This window comes from Loxodonta africana, chromosome 3, assembly GCF_030014295.1.
Source record: "Loxodonta africana isolate mLoxAfr1 chromosome 3, mLoxAfr1.hap2, whole genome shotgun sequence".
Classification (NCBI taxonomy): Eukaryota; Metazoa; Chordata; class Mammalia; order Proboscidea; family Elephantidae; genus Loxodonta; species Loxodonta africana.
The window spans coordinates 168,371,273-168,388,159 of record NC_087344.1 but is presented as its reverse complement, the minus strand read 5'-3'; the positions used below and the strand labels follow the sequence as shown (position 1 = coordinate 168,388,159).

The 16,887-nt window shown below is 38.3% G+C and overlaps 1 protein-coding gene across 2 annotated transcripts in view; it reads left to right on the top strand.

Annotated features, from left to right (window-relative positions):
* STXBP3 (syntaxin binding protein 3) overlaps nt 1-16,887 on the top strand; it is a 92,631-nt gene that overhangs the window by 46,098 nt on the left and 29,646 nt on the right. For both annotated transcript variants that reach the window (XM_064282462.1, XM_003409536.4), the window contains exons 12-17: nt 2,568-2,633; nt 3,452-3,532; nt 7,287-7,425; nt 7,717-7,823; nt 8,482-8,574; nt 10,345-10,430. In XM_064282462.1, coding sequence (XP_064138532.1) covers nt 2,568-2,633; nt 3,452-3,532; nt 7,287-7,425; nt 7,717-7,823; nt 8,482-8,574; nt 10,345-10,430 — 572 coding nt within the window. The remainder of the gene's footprint in view (nt 1-2,567; nt 2,634-3,451; nt 3,533-7,286; nt 7,426-7,716; nt 7,824-8,481; nt 8,575-10,344; nt 10,431-16,887) is intronic.

Sequence of the window (16,887 nt, the reverse complement as noted above, 5' to 3'; positions counted from 1 at the left end):
TTTGGTTTTCACATATTCCCTTAATTTCTGTTTATCTGGGAAATATCCTAATTTCACCATCATATTTGAACGAAAGTTTTGCAGGGTATATTATTCTGGGTTGGCAATTTTTTTCTTCCAAGGTTTTATATACGTCATCCCATTGCCTTCTTGCCTGCATGGTTTCTGTTGAGTAACCAGAGCTTAATCTTATTGTTTCCCCTGTGTGTGTGACTTTTTGTTTTTCTGAAGCTACTCTCAGGAGTCTCTTTCTTCGTCTTTGGTTTTAGCGAGTGTGATTATGATATGCCTTGGTGATTTTCTTTTGGGATCTGTCCTATATGGGTTTCGTTGAGCTTCTCGGATGGCCATCTTTTCATATTTTGTGATATTAGGGAAGTTTTCTGTCAGCAATTCTTCAGTGATCCTCTCTGCGTTTTCCATTTTCTCCCCCTGTTCTGGAACTGCATGCACTTGCAGATTTTTGCTTTTGATTGTATGCCACATTGTTCTCAGGGTTTCTTCATTTTCCTTCATTCTTTTTTCTTATTTTTCCCCAAACAAAATGGTATCCAAGTATTTGTCTTCCGTTTCGCTGATCGTACCTTCCATTGTTTCAGACCTGCTCCTCAGACCTTCTCTGACATTGTCCATTTCTGAAATATTGTTTATCTTTTGGATTTCTAGTTGCTGTTTTTGTGTGATTTCTAGTTACGAATTTATTTTGGCTTTTTGTTCCTGTATTATTTTCCTGACTTCTTCCATTGTTCTGTCTGTTTTTCCCTTGATTTTGTCTATTTTTTCCTCATTTTTCTCTGCTTTTTCTTCAACTCTTGGATAGCTGTATTAGAGATTTGAATTCCCTACCAGATAGTTCCAGTGCCTTTTCTCCTACTGGAAAGTCATCTGGTGTATTATTTTGGACGTCTATTGAAACCATCTTATCCTGATTTTTTAATATTGTCTGCTGTCTTCAGGACATTTGGTCGTTATTTTCTTCGTTTATTGATTGTAGATTGTTTCATCCTGCTTTTTTGTTTCATTTTGGTCATCTGAGCAGGTGAGCTGGGTGTTGTGTTGTTTGCTCTTCAGTGGGCACAATAGTTCTCACCACCGTGTGCAGTGGGCAAGGCCAGTCGCTCTGCTATTGTGCAGCAGGGCAGGTCCAACAGGTGCTGTGTCTCCTGCTGGGAGCTCCATGAAGCTGCTTTCCTGTACTACCAGTATGCCGATCTCCAGCAGAAGTCCAAGATGGCAAATCCGTGCTGCATTAGCTGATAGGGGACCTCTACTCTGTATCTCTCCTTGCTCTCTGTTCTCTATCAGTTTCTTATTCCATTTCGTGCTTGGTTGAGTTCTTTATCTCTTCATTTGATGGTTAGGGTTCCAGGATTGACGTTTAACTCTGTTTTACAGGTCTTTACTATAGAGGGACAGCGTGGTGCTTCTGTCTATAGCGCCTTATTGGCTCCACCCTCCTCAAATATTGTATTTAGTTATAGGACATTCATTAGATTTTTTTTTTTTAATTCTAATGCTTTGTTGAACTACTCTGTGTTTTCATCCATTTACTCCATCTTCTTCCTTGTCTTCTTTAATGTAAGTATGTTATTTTGAAGTCCTTGTTGGCTAACTCTAACATCTGGATCATCTTGGATCTGCTCTTATTGACTCTTTTATCACTTGAGTATTTTTTACTTTTTCCTGTTTCTCTTGTTATTTTTTATTGTGGATGATACATTGCAGAGGCCCTATGTTCTGTCTTCTTTACAAAGAGTGTCGTATTTTGTTCTAGCAGGCAGTTAACTTTACTCATGAATGACCTTGATTCTGTTGAGATTTTCTGTTAAGTTTTGTTGCAGTTTTACCCTCAGAACTAAGGCATAATCCTAGTACTAAATGTGTAGAATACTCACCTTGTTTTCCATAGGCTGTCTAGGTCAGGATGCCAGTGTTTTCTTAGCACTATGAAACCTTTAAAATCTCTGTCCATTGTTTAGCGCCCCCCAGCTCCAGAAGTTGTTTTGTACTTGACCTTCCAGAGTATTGCCCTGTACAATCCAGTTTAAGATTTAGCCAGGGACCCAAGGGTAACCTCTCTAAACATTTTTGGGTTGTGTTCTAGCTGACTACATCCTTTCTAGTACCTGCCTCCCAAACTTGACCTGAGCAACCCCAAACACTGACCTTTTCTTCCTACTGTGTTGCTTTCTACCTAGATTCTATTTCTTTCCACTGTGGTTTGAAAACGTGCCCAGGAAAAAGGCCAGGGTGATTGCAGTTCATCTTTTGTGATTCCCATTGCTCAAGGATCTCACCCATGAGCTGTTTATTACCTGCTACCGGGAAACTGTTGTTTTATTTATTTTGTCCAATTATATTGTTTATGCAGGGTGAATAATTTTGATGTTGACTGCTTCATCATGACTGAAACTAGAAACCTCATGAATTTGTTTTCTTAAAAAAATTTGCCAGGTATTTAGTAAATTAACTAGATTTGGTAATATTTAAAACTCCAGGATTTAAAAGTTATAATATAGAATAACTGAATCATAGATTTACCTAAAAAATATTTGCTTTCTTCCTAGACATCACTTAGTGCTCTTGCCCAACTAATGAAAAAGATGCCCCATTTCCGTAAACAGATTACTAAGGTAAGCAGTATTGTCTATGAGATGCCTTATTATTTTTAGTTTATTGGTCCATCCAATTTTGTAATCAGACTTAGCAGTGTATGCTATGAAATATTTGGTGTTAGTTGTCCACTAAAACCTTACTCTAGGTCTGAGAAAATACTCCAAATATCTAAGCTTCCTAGTAATGTTTTCTATATATATATGTATATATATATATATATATATATATATATATATATATATATATATATCATTTATGCAAATCCAGCTTATACCTCTTTTATGTTTTTGTCTTGAACAGCCAGACAAAATAAGTTTAGTATTTATCCATATCATAAGAAAATTCCACAATGGGTTGATGAATGGTTGTTGTATTGCATGTTCCTTTAAATTAATAGTTAAAGGTATTAGTAGACTTAAGAGCAGGTAAGCAGTGTGGGCAGGCAAACTATTTTTCTGTTGTCCCAGTCATTCTTACGAATCACTGTAAGAATAATCTTTACACATTTTTTATCATGTTTCACTCTAGGCAAGAATCAGTAATATAAATTTTTAATTTTTGGTTAGACTTCAAGGGCCTTACTGTTTTTTTCTCACATGATTTTTCATTACTCACAAACTCAATACCAATTCAACTCTTTTATCTTATTTGTGATTGTCTATTGATTGTCCCCTGTAGATCATGTTATTTCTCACTTTTCTTTTTCTTGAGCTATTTCCCTTGCTTAAATGTACCCTTTCCTCCTAACACTTTTTTTTAAGGCCCCTCAAAAGTTTATATTACCCAGCTGCACAGAAAAGAAAATGTTTTAAATGATTGATTCCTTTTTTTTCAGCAAGTTGTCCATCTTAACTTAGCAGAAGACTGCATGAGTAAATTCAAGCCTAATATAGAAAAGCTCTGCAAAACTGAACAGGTATGTGCAGAGTCAGAAATGCCTATGTTCATAATAGATTCCAGAATGAACTTTTTGTAAGTTAAAACCTAACCGTTTGCTTGACACAGTGGCTGATTTCACAGAATCACAGAATCTCTCTTAGAGGGGGACCCACCTAGGAATTATTTTAAATATCATTCCCCACTGAACTATGTGCATGTGTACACACAGGTTGTACCTCTAAATCCCAGGGAATCCTGAGACTGCTAGGATAAGAACTCTACTATCCATCCTGGTTAGGTCGTACACAGACAGACACTTTACATAATGTTCCTGATTAAAAGCCACTATTTATAGTTTTGTTTATAGAAGGTAAACAGTAAACAATAGGAACAGGTTACTTACAGAAAGCAAACAGTAAACAACAGGAACAGATTTGAGGTGAATCAGACCAGTCTACCCCCACAAGTACCCCACTTAGCATTGTAGGAGAGGAACCCACCTATGTCTAAAAGGGCACCTGTTCACCCTTCCCAAATTACCCATTCCATTTCTGTGTCATTGGGCGGGCACACCATGGATTAGGTGGCAGCAGGTGTGTGTGTCAGCAGTGTTGCCAGCTTGGGTCAGGTGCGGCATGGCTGTATTTGTTTTCTCTCCATCTCTCTCAACAGCTTTTCTTGGCTGTTTGTAGCCTTCTCTGCATATTGGTCCAGCTCTCAGCCAGCAGCTTTGGGACAATCCTGTGCCAGTGCCAGGGTTAGGTCAGCATTACAACAGCTCTCAAGGCAAAACTTTTATGGGCAACCCTTGTACAGTATATGCCAAAGCTTCTGTGGGCCTTCTTTTGGTCCCTTCAGGGCAGGCTTCCTCTTGGCCTTAGTGTTACAGCTGTTAGCACAGCTAGGGCATCTGCGGCTGCCAAGACAAGCCATGTCATCCCCACACTGCTGCTTGCTCTGATCAGGTGTCGGCCTGCATCAGCCCAGACTGCAGCTGCTTCATTTTTACGGGCATCCAGCTCTATTGGTGACCTCCTGCCCGGAGGTGCCTAGTTCCAGTCTGTGGTCCGACTCTGCCCATTGTTGTCATCTTCTCAGTTGGCCAGTTCTCCCACTGCTGCCATCCTGACTGCTTTCTGTCACTGGGCCCCTTCTGGACCTCTTTTGTGTTATCAGCTCAGTGTTACAGCCCTTGACCTATATTACAGCTCTTTTACTGGACTCTGAGAGGTTCTCAGGGAGCCCTGATGACGCAGCCATTAAAGCATTCAGCTGCTGACCAAAAGGTCGACAGTTGAAAGCACTATTCGTTCTGTGGGAGAACGATGTAGTGGTCTGCTTCGTAAAGATTGTTGTTGTTAGGTGCCATCAAGTCAGTTCTGACTCATAGTGACCCAGTAGGACAGAGTAGAACTGCCCCCTAGGGTTTCCAAAGAGTGACTGGTAGATTTGAACTGCTGACCATCTTCATTAGCAGCCAAGCTCCTAACCAGTATGTCACCAGAGATTACAGCCTTGAAAACCCTGTGGGACAGTTCTACTTTCTCCTATAAGGTCGATATGAGTCAGAATCCACTTGACAGCAGTGGTTTTGGTTTGAGTTAAGGAAGCTCTCGGCACAGGGACCCTGGACCCAAAGGACATACTCCTTTCCAGGCTTTTTGTTGATCAAGAGGTCCCCAGTTAACCTCTGTGAGATTGGCCACTAATATAGGCAAATTCCTTGTCAATTTCAGGGCTTTCCTAAAACCATCCAATTCCTTGGGCGGATTATAAACTGACCAATCCTTTTCGGTGAATTGCAGGTCACTTACGTGGATAACAAACCTTCTAACACTTGCAAGCCACTTATGCAGATAACAAACCAACTAACCTCTGCAAGGGCGTTTATGTGAATAGCAAACCAACCAATCTTTGGTAGATTGTATCCCAGCCAATCGTTTTGGGAGAATTGCAAACCCAGTGTCAGAAAGGCCACGTAAAAGAAACCCATTGCACCACACCCACTGATACTAACGAGTAGCTATACAGAATCATAGGAAACAGCCTCTCCTAATCTGTGATTATGCATATCTGGTTGATTGGGATGATTTAAGTTTTGAAGCTTCGTTTGAGGTAGTATTGTTGGCAGAAGTTTCTCTGGGGACACGGCATTTAATGTAGCATCCTTCAGAATTTCAAGTCCTCACTTATCAACTGTCCCATTATCCAACATTTCACATTTGTAACAATAGTAAAAAATCTACTACCAACTATTTTGTGCATTAATGAGGCGGCAGGCATGGAGGTTCCCTCACTTGAGGAGGGCCTCCGGGCAACCTCTTGCCGGTGGGGGCACCACATCCAGCTGCCATGCAGGGCCGTTCTCCTGCATGGCCACAGCCTCTGGGCAGACACTCAGGCAGCAGCAAGCCTGTTCTGCATTTCCCTGCTTCTGGGCCACCCGAGGCCCTGCAGCTTAAAATTGGGGTGAGGTGGGAAGGGAGGGAAGAAAGAGGCATTAGAGAGTGTGTTTGGAAGAAATGTGTGCAAGTATAACGACATCCCAAAGTGAGCCGAGCTGCGCCTGAGGCCTCCGCCTCAGTGGGGCCAGGTGTGCGACCAGGCTCCCAGTGTCCTAGCAGAAGGCAGAGCAGGCTTCAGGATTGTGAACACAGGGATTACAGAGGTGGGAGTGGAACCCTGGAGGGAAGCTCTGACGCAACACAGGAGGAGGGTGAAGTGGTTAAGCCATAGGCCTTCCAGTCACATAGCTTGGCTTTATCCAGCTTTGTCTCCTCCAAGCCTCCTTCTCTGCAGAGGAATAATCCGTAACTGGACTCATCACAGTGATCAACACATCAGTAAATCTTAGCTGTTATTATTTTCTATATTAAAAAATAATTGGACAAATGGATGGTCAGAAAACAAAACAGAAAAACCCGTTTTAGCATAATGCTGATTTTCACACAACAGCTTGGTCTTTGGAACCTAACCGTGCTGATAAGTGAGGAGTGTGTGTAATGCCTCAACTGTTTAGATGAGTACTGGCTACTAGAAGTAATAATGCAAGACACATGTCATTTTAAATTTTTTAGTAGCCACATTAATATGTAAAAAGGAATAAGTGCAATTGATTTTAATAGTATATCTTATTCCCAATATATCTAAAATGTTATCATTTCAACATGTAGTCAATATAAAAATTATTAATGATATATATCTTGGATTCTTTTTTTAATATCAAGTTTTGAAAAATTTATATTTACACTTATAAACACATTGCCATCCAGTTGATTCCAACTGATAGTGACTCTATAGACAGAGTAGAACTGCCCCATAGAGCCTCCAAGGCTGTAATCTTTATGGAAGCAGACTGCCACATCTTTCTCCTGTGGAGTGGCTGGTGGGTTCAAACCGCCAGCCTTTTGGTTAGCAGCCGTGCACTTAACCACTGTGCCACCAGGGGTCCTTATATACACTTACATCTTTAATTCAAACTAGCCACATTTCAAGTGCTCAGTAGCCACATGTGCCTAATGGCTACTGTATTGGACGGCACAGATTTGGGTTAATGATTTTCTTCTTCTCTGATTTATTTTTTGACCTTTTACATTTTTTACAATCAGTAATTTACAAATGATGCTCACATTTTCCTGTGAAGCGTGCCGTTAAAGTTTGGCAAGATTTAATAATAAAAAAAAAATTTTATTATTTTTATTTATTTATTTATTTAGATTTAATAATAGACACTCTTAACTAAAGGATTAGTTTGGATTATAGAGCATTGACTACATTTTATTTTCATGAAGGACCTGGCACTTGGAACTGATGTAGAAGGACAGAAAGTGAAAGATTCTATGCGCGTACTCCTTCCAGTTCTACTCAACAAAAATCATGATAATTATGACAAAATAAGAGCAATTCTACTTTATATCTTCGGTATTAATGGTAATGGGGATTTTATTTATTTTCGTGAATGTTTTAAAATACCCAGCTCTGAAATAAATATTAAATAAGTGGTCTACTTTGATCATGAGAGGATCTTAGAAAATTCAAAGGTAGTAGCTGAAGTTGGTTGAGATAAATAAGAAGAAAAATATGAAATTGGGGGGAGTTTGAAGGGGATATAATTTGTTTACTTTTTATTTAAAAAGCTTTTTTCATGGGTACCATCTAAAACCTAGAAATGACTACAGCAGCAATTACGGGATTATGCACTCACGTTTTTACTTCCCTAAGGAACGACGGAAGAAAATTTGGACAGGTTGGTCCAGAATGTAAAGATAGAAAATGAGAGTGATATGATTCGTAACTGGAGTTACCTTGGTGTTCCCATTGTCCCCCAAGTAAGAAATCTTACATTCTGTGCGTACTTATATACATGTTTATATACATGTGTGGCCGTTTGCATTAAATATGTTTACGTATGTGTTAATCCATGTGGATAGCCTTCTTTATGTCATTTTATAGATTTTGATTGTAAAATTTTGTTTTCCATATATCAGTAATTTGGACATACATACTTTTCTAGTGAATTTGTATTTTATGGCTTCTATTGCTATCTACTATTTATGCTTTTCTCTGTGTGATTCATTTATAGAAATTTTCAGGTTTTCATTATACATTTAACCTTTATTTTAACTAATACAGCACAGAAAATAACTGTATGTTCTCTGGTTTAACAAAATTTAGATTCGAAGTCAAATTTTGAAACGACTCTGTTTAGAATCTCACTCTTTCCCATCAAGTTTTATGGTACTTTGAGTAAACCTATATTCTGACACTATTATGAATTTTAGCATTAAAGCACAACGTGCTGTTTGGTGAAGTTATATGACCAAAGTATTCTGGGTTTTTTGTTTTAAGCAGGCAATTCCACTCTTTGTTTTAAGTCAAATACAGCATAATATATGTGGTAAATTAAATATCTTTGTTAGAAAATATAATAAGTGAATATCACTGAATAAATTACTGGTTTTAAAGTTTATCATCTGATTATATTAGTCCCAACAGGCCAGACCATCAAGAAAGGATCGATCTGCAGAAGAAACTTTTCAGCTTTCTCGATGGACACCATTTATCAAAGATATTATGGAGGTGAAGATCATTAAATGTTTACTTCTACCCCAGGCACCACTGGAGAGTATTCTTTACCTTTCACGTTTATTTGTCAGTCTGAATGTATCTTCTGGGCAGGAATTATCTGCAGTGCTAGGACGATTCATCAAAGCAGGTTGTATCTGGGGTCAAGGAAGGAAAGGAAACTCTTGAAGATTCTTTTCTTAGAGACCTAAAACAAACTCACACCGCTTACTGCCTAAAAATACATAAAAAAACTAAAAACCAAGTTTTATGAAGAAAGTACTGGTATAATTTTAAATTACTATGTGTGTCATTGGAAACCCTGGTGACATAGTGGTTAAGTACTACGGCTGCTAACCAAAAGGTCAGCAGCTCAGATTGACCAGGCGCTCCTTGGAAACCCTATGGGGCAGTTCTACTCTGTCCTATAGGGTCGCTATGAGTTGGAATCTACTCAGCGGCAACAGGTTTTGTTTTTGTTTTTTATGTATCATAAACAAAAAAATTTATTGGAAAGTTCAACAAATAACATCTTTATACGTACTGCTATTAGAAATTATTAGATTCCAAAATTCTTGGAAATGTATTTATGATTGAAATGTAAACTTGACTATAGTATTGGCATTAGAGCAACAGACGGTTGATACTTAGCACTATTGCTTTTAGAAAACAGTACTCAATTTTAGGAGATGGGGGTAATAATGATCTCACACTGTTTCATCTTAAACAGATCAGTAAACTTTTGTTTAGAAAATGAATAAAAACTACATTATGAGCTCAATAAAATCATTACACCAATTCTTCAGTCAAAATCATATCACTCACACATGCTTAATCATAGATTAAAAAAATCTAAAGAATTTAGACTGTGTTTTCCACAACCTAAGATATTATTTCCTTTCCCACATTAAGAATGTAGAGCTAAGTAGTTTCTCGTGGCTAGTATTTTTAAATAAGAATTGACTTTCTTGAACCCTTTAACAAGGATTTGCATGCTTAATTTAGAAAATCCACATTTGATTCAGTGGAAATCTTAGGACTTCAGGATTTCTCTTAAATTTTGTTTCTTCCTTGTAGTCTCATTGAAATATTTAATACCATTTGTTTATGCCATTTGTACCATATGCTATAAAGCATGGTCTCCAGATATTGTAAATTATGCACACTGAACAATAAAAATGTGAGCATGAACCAATCCACTGGACAACACGCAACAGCAACAATGTACTAATAAAACATACATAATCTATGAATATAGCATATTTATACACGTAAATACATCATAAAATATAAAATTTAGAAAGAAAAATTTTAAAGATGAAAAAGAAAATTTCCCCTACCCCTTACATTGTCTTGAGTACTTCCAGGCCAGGTGTATACATCTATTTTAGAGTCCACTACTTTGAAAGGCCAAAGCCTGGACTCTGGTCGCTCAAGAGTTATGTCAGGATTAGGATGGTATTTAGAAATCCCAACCACTTTGGAGGTATCGAAGTCCTAATGATGTGCCTGGAATCCACACAACAGTGTGATGACCCACCAAATGAAGAAATGTAGGCATGCAGTAAATACTGGCTTAGTAAGTAAATGATTGCATTAAATGTCAAAACAAGTAATATTTGTGAGTTACAAAATGAGGGCTAATCTTATTTCATTAAACATTTATATATCTTTATATTCCCTAATGGCAAATAGAAGTTTTGACCTTTTTGCAGTACAAACAGAAAAAAATGTCCTAGAATTCACAGCATTTTCTTGATGGTGTTAACTCTTTTTCTTCCCTAGGATGCCATTGATAACAGATTAGATTCCAGAGAATGGCCATATTGTTCCCAGTGTCCAGCAGTATGGAATGGCTCTGGAGCTGTGAGGTAAAAGCTATAAATGAAATGAGTAAAATTTTCAGTATGATATTGCAAACTAATTACAGATATGCATCGCTTAACATCCCTTTGGCCAAGGCCCAACTGCATATAAATCTGTGGTCCCGTAAGGTTATAATAAACCTGCTGCCTTTGAGTTGATTTCCACTCATCGCGACCCTATAGGACAGAGGAGAACTGCCCCATAGGGTTTCCCAGGAGTGCCTGGTGGATTTGAACTGCCAACCTCTTGTTTGGCAGCCATAGTACTTAACCACTATGCCACCAGGGTTTCCAGGGTTATGATAGAGTTCAGAAATCCTTATCAGAGAACGGGATGTAGGGGGTGTACTTTGCTAAGTACTGAGATTCCATCTGCCTCTCACCAGCTCTGGGGGTCTCGTGTCTGCCTTAGCCCTGAGGCCCATCCACATCTGTCTGTCCCACCACGCTCACCTCAGGCAGGGACCATGCAGGTTCAACCGGAACTACCAAGGGGGATGCCCCGCTGGGCCTGGACATGCTGCACATTACATCCCGGCTTAGGCTGCAGCTCCTCCCATGGTGGCAATGGCCGAGTGATCCAGTCTGAGGCAGTGGTGGGAGGAGGAGGCGGCAAGGTAGCTGGGGGTGGAGGCAGAGAACGGGCAAGTGGAGCTGGAAGAGTTGAAAGCCCATTAGGTGGGGTGGGAAAGGCAGGCAGGAAGGAAGGGAAAGGAGGCAGCTGGCTGGATGGTGAGCAGGCCGCGGTGGGCGGACAGGGGCCGGATGCGGATCCCAGAGACCAAGCAGTGACCACCCAGGAACAGCAGTGGTAGAGCCGAAGTTTTCATGAAGTCCTTTGGCAGGATGGCGCGGGTCTGTACCGCACACCTCTCTCCTGTGTATAATACGGTGCTCGCACAATGTCCAAAGCACGTAACGTCCTATTTCACAGAACATATCTAAAAGTTAAGAGATGTATACCTGTATTGAAATGGAATGCGGGTACCCTGTTATATTTGGTAAGTCTCTTGAAGCATGTAGCCATGTGAGAGACAGTTGTTTTTTTTGTTTTTTTTTTAACCTGTTTTAAGTGAGTCTTGATAAGCAATATAAAACATATAAAACGAAAAAAAAAAAAAAAACCAAACCCAGTGCCGACGAGTCGATTCGGACTTATAGCAACCCTATAGGACAGGGTAGAACTGCCCCGTAGGGTTTCCAAGGAGCACCTGGTAGATCTGAACTGCTGATCTTTTGGTTAGCAGTCGTAGCAATTAACCACTACGCCACCAGGGTTTCCAAGCGATATAAAGGCATACTTAATTGTATTTTGTAACTAAATCAGAGAGATCCACCTCCCCCTGCTTTTTTTTTCCTCTACATAGCATAAGGCTTAAAGCGATAGCTTTTTTGGTGATGAAATTTTTGAAACATAAAGATATATAGTTTAATACATACCCTTATACTCAATGTCCAGTTTAAATATATTATGAGTACAATTCAAGCTTACTGTATATCCCTCCCTGATTTTATTATTTTCCCTTTCTTGAATTTGGTGTTTATCATTCACTTATATGGCTTTTTTTTTAAGCATATATTTGTATTCTAAACAATGTATAGAGTTGTGTTTTGTAAGATTTTTTTTCTTTGTCTTTTTGGCTTTCAGCATTTTAACTGTGATATATTTAGACATCGTTCTCTTTGTGTTTAGTCTACTTAGGGTTTGTTGCGTTTCTTGGATCTGTAAGTTGATAATTTTCATCAAATTTGGGAAGTTTTTGGCCATTAACTTTTCAAAATTTTTTCTTGCTCCTTTCTCTTCCTCTCTGCTGGAACTCCCATTACACTGATGTTGGAAGATTTGAGATTGTACCATAGGTCACTGAGGTTCTGTTTAGTTTACTCTTTTCTTTCTCTGTTCTTCAGATTTGATATTATCTGTCAATCCGTGTTCAAGTTCACTGACCTTCTGCCATCTCAAGTCTGCCGTTGAGCCCATCTAGTGAATTTTCAGTTATTGTACTTCTCACATTTAGAACTTCAGTTTCTACCCTACTAGTTGACTCATTAGCATATTTTTCTCTAATTCTTTGAACATATTTATAGTAGCAGCTTTGAAGTCTTTGCTAAATCTATCATCTTGGTCTACTCGAGTCAGTTTCTGATGACTTCTTTTTTTCCCCAAAGTGTGGGTCACAGTTTCTAGTTTCTTTTCATGTCTACTAATTTTTTATTGAAAACTGAACTTTCAAATATTGTACCCATGGTGAATTTTTGTCTAATAACTTGAATGGGCTTCAAATGTGGAACCTTTCTCTTCTGCAGTATGTAGCCACTCATGTCTTTACTGAATTTTTTTATTTTTATTTTTTAGTATGACTTCCTAGTGGTTACCACTGTATCTGTATAGTTTAGAGGTCAGCCAATTAATTATCTGGGCAGAGATATGCTTAGATACCTCAAGCCCATAAGGCTTCCATCCCCTGCTGATCAAGCTGAGTGAGGGATGCATTCCAAGTAACAGCCAGTTCTCACGTCTCCATTTTCTTTCATTTTTACCCTGTCCTTTCTCAGGTTTCTCCCATACATGCATTTTAGCAGTCAGCCAAGGAACTTGTCTGCATTCTTACCTCTAGGGTTTCCCTGTTAAATTCTGGCTGATTTGCCGGAATCAAATCTGGACCTTAGCTGCCAAGGCTGAGGTTTTTTCCCATCTACTCTGAGCCAAGTTTGCCATTTTTAACCACCAAAACTGCAGATTTTCACACTCCCCATGCCATCTGCCTCAAATCAAATCTTTCACGTCTGGGAACACAGCACAGCCAGCCTCAGGTCAGCAAAGCTATAGTTTTTGCCAACTGAGCTGGGGGACGATGGGTACAGCTGCAGGCTAGAAGGCCACATACTCACCCCCACCATTCTTACCCGATATTCTAACAGATATGCAAGAGTAAATGCTTCTCAGTTTGTTGTCTGCCTGTGGTCACTTTCCAGTAACCCGAAAGGATTGTTTTTGACAATTTCATGAAGGTTTATACTTGTTTTCTTGGAGAAGAATCACCTTGCTACCTTATTCCACCAATATCACAAGTCCTCTGTATAAACGATGTCCTATTTGGACATATTGTTCTGCACCTTGCCCTTTCCCCCCTCAGCATTATATGTGAAATGTATCCCAAGTTGATACACAAAACTGTGTTCATTAATTTTTACTGCTGGTTGGCATATGGTTTTATGAGTATCACAATTTATTCATCTACTTTAGGTTGTGTCAAAATGGCGCCATCACAAATCATATACAGTGAGCATTTTTACATATCTTAGTACTTTTTTTTTTTTTTTTTTACATATCTGTATGTATTTGAGTGTTTCTCTAAGGTCCTTCTCTTGGGCTAAGGACTTATTCTTTAGTTTTGTTTTATTTTTTTCTTTTCTACTAGTTTGAAAGTTATACATTCTATTTTTATTTCCTATAGCAGTTATCCTTAGAATTTTAATACACATGATTGATGCAGTGAAGTCTAAGGTTAATTAGTATCTCTTCCATTTTCTTGATCAATACAAGAACCTTAGAGCAAATGTAATTCAATCCATACTACCCTTAAATATTATTTTGATAGCCTATTTTTGTTTACTTTGTGTTTTTACTTCCCAAGTTAATAATCAGCATTATTATTGTATCTGTATATTTACCAATTACATGCTTACCACTCATTCTTACATCCCCTTTTTTGTGGGCTCAGTTATCTCCTTTCTGAAGTATTTCCTTCAGAAGTTCCTTCAGTGAGGGTCTGTGGGTGGTAAAGTCTTTATGGTTTTGTTTGTCTGAGAATACTTCATTTTGTCCTCGTTCTTACGTGATAGCTTTAGCCAGCTATGACTTTCTAGGTTCACAGTTATTTTCACTCAAAAGTTTGAGGTGCTATCCTGATTTTTCTAAGGTTCTGTTTTAGCTTTTGGAAAGATGCAGGTGTGTGCGCATGCATGCACGCTTTTGTGTGTGCGCATTTGTAGGTAATTTGCCTTCTCTTTCTGATTGCTTTTGGTCTTTGGTGTTCTGTACGTTCCCTATGCTTTGTCCATGTAAGGGTTTATTTCTGTTTCTTTTCCTTGGAATTTATTTCCTGAATCTGAGTATTCATCTCTTTCAGAAATTCTTCAAATATTCCCATTTCTGAGTCTTTCGTTAAAATTTCTTATTCTATCTTCAGTGTCCCTTAATCTCTCAAATTTTTGTCCCTTTGACTTTTTGTATTTCATTCTGGAAAATTTTCTTCAGATTTAGTTTTCAGCTTTTTCTCATTTAAGTGTGTGTCTAATCAGCTAGGTAAGCTATTTTTTTGAGTTTTTAATTTCAGTGATTTTCCATTTTAGAAGTTCTACTTGTTTCTTTTCAAATATGCTTGGGTTTTTTTTATTATTTATTTTGTCGTGTTTTCTGCCCTACCTTATTACCCTTGATCATTTTAAACATAATTTATAATCTGTATCTAATAATTTCAATATCTGACATTCATTGCAGTTCTGCTTTTTTTTTTTACATTCTGGAATTTTGCTTTTTATTTCTGCAGACTCTCATGGTTGATTATTTCCTCGTGTATTTTATATTTTTGGATCCTGAGCTCATTTCAGTAGCCAGGGTTGAAAGTAGTTCTCTTCAGAGAGGTTCTGCATTTGCTTCTGCCGGGCCTAGAGCCTGTTTTTCACATCTGTTAATTTCTCAGCTTGGGGTTTCTGAGACCATGAAGGCAGCGGAAATGAAAACCCAAAACTCTGATGAGGGCAAGCAAGTCTGTGGCTCAGAATTATTAGGGGAAGCTTTTCTTTGTCATTTTCCTGTGACTTTGAGTTTCCTGACCTTATGTGGGGGTATCAGTTCCCAATCCCTACCTTGCACAATACCCAAGGTTTTTATCTCCTCTGCTTATATAAGTGAAACGCCCAAGCCCTTTGTTTACTAAGATTAGAAAACACTCCACAAGGCAGCCAGAATATCAACTCAGCTTACTGCTTTAGCTTTTAGCTTCTTTTTTATTATTGATCCCTGGAGATTTCTCTTACTTGCTTACTTTCAGCTGATAGGACCAGCAGTATACCACTTACTTTTTGTAACTCTGGGGTTCGTTGGGAAGCTGCTGTCCCAATGGCAGTATATGCTGCTGGCAGGCAGGTACCTGTATAACTGTTGAAATGGAAGAAATGGGTGTATGCCACAAGTTACTGTGTTTATATGGTATTGTGTGAGGTGTCTGAATTTTTGGTAGGAAAAGTAGAAATTTTGTAAGTTTTTATGTGGCACACATATGTACCAGTGGGCTGTGGTGGGACTCGGGGGTAGAATTAGTGGTATAACATATATGCCACTAAGCACTACAAGTAGGCTTGTGGGAGAGGGCAAGAAAAAAAATCTATACTGTCTACCAAAAGGAAATCCTGGTGGTGCAGTGGTGAAGTGCTACAGCTGCTAGCCAAAAGGTCAGCAGTTTGAATCCACCAAGTGTTCCTTGAAAATTCTATGGGGCAGTTCTACTCTGTCCTATAGGGTCGCTATGAGTCGGAATCGACTTGATGCCAGTGGGTTTGGTTTTGGTTATCTACCAAAAAGTCGGACCCGCTCAATAATTCAACATGCTTCCATTAATAAAAACTCATGATGTCAACAAGATACTCAAAGTAGAAAATAACTGGGTCTTATTTTAACCATTATTTCTTAAGTGTTTGTAGAGGGAGATTTCTCAGGATCTAGGGATCTACTCATTATTTTTGTATCTCCCAGAGTACCTGAAATTGCTCTTCAGAAGTTTAGAAATTAGTAGAATTTTATAATTGTTTTTAGCAATATTATCTCCTTACCTTTGCTTTCTTACTCTATTTCTCTCTCTCTTTTGAAAAAGTTTTTAAACCAAGGTTGCATTTTTAGTATGTCTTTCACTTATTTATGAATGGGAACAAGAGGATATCTTGTTCTGTTTCATCTTTCAAAACCAACTACTAATTCTCTTTATTCTTACCTGTTGTCCACTACCTCTTCATTCCTTAAGGTGGTAAATGGAAATGATCATCCCAAAGGCTAGACTAAAAACATTAAATGTTTACTCTGAGATCCTATATTACAGGGCCTTAGAGGTCATCTAGAAAAGTGGTTTCTCAAATAGTTAACGGTAGTTACAACATGAGTAGCAATGATGTATTGAGTTCAGGAAGAAAATATCGGATTTTCTGTTGTACTTACTTTTATCTAAAAAAGAAAAAAATTAAGCTTTACTACATTATATACAAATATAATTTATAAATTAATATGTGTTTTTAAATGTATACAAATGTTTGTTTTTTAATATATATTTACTTTTTAAATAAAAGCAGAAAATTTTTACCAGTGGGATATGGGAACAAAAGAAGTTGAGTCCTGTGATGGAGAGCAAGGCCGTCGAATAGAACTCTCTGTGATAATGAAAATGTTTTACATCTGCAGTATCCAGTG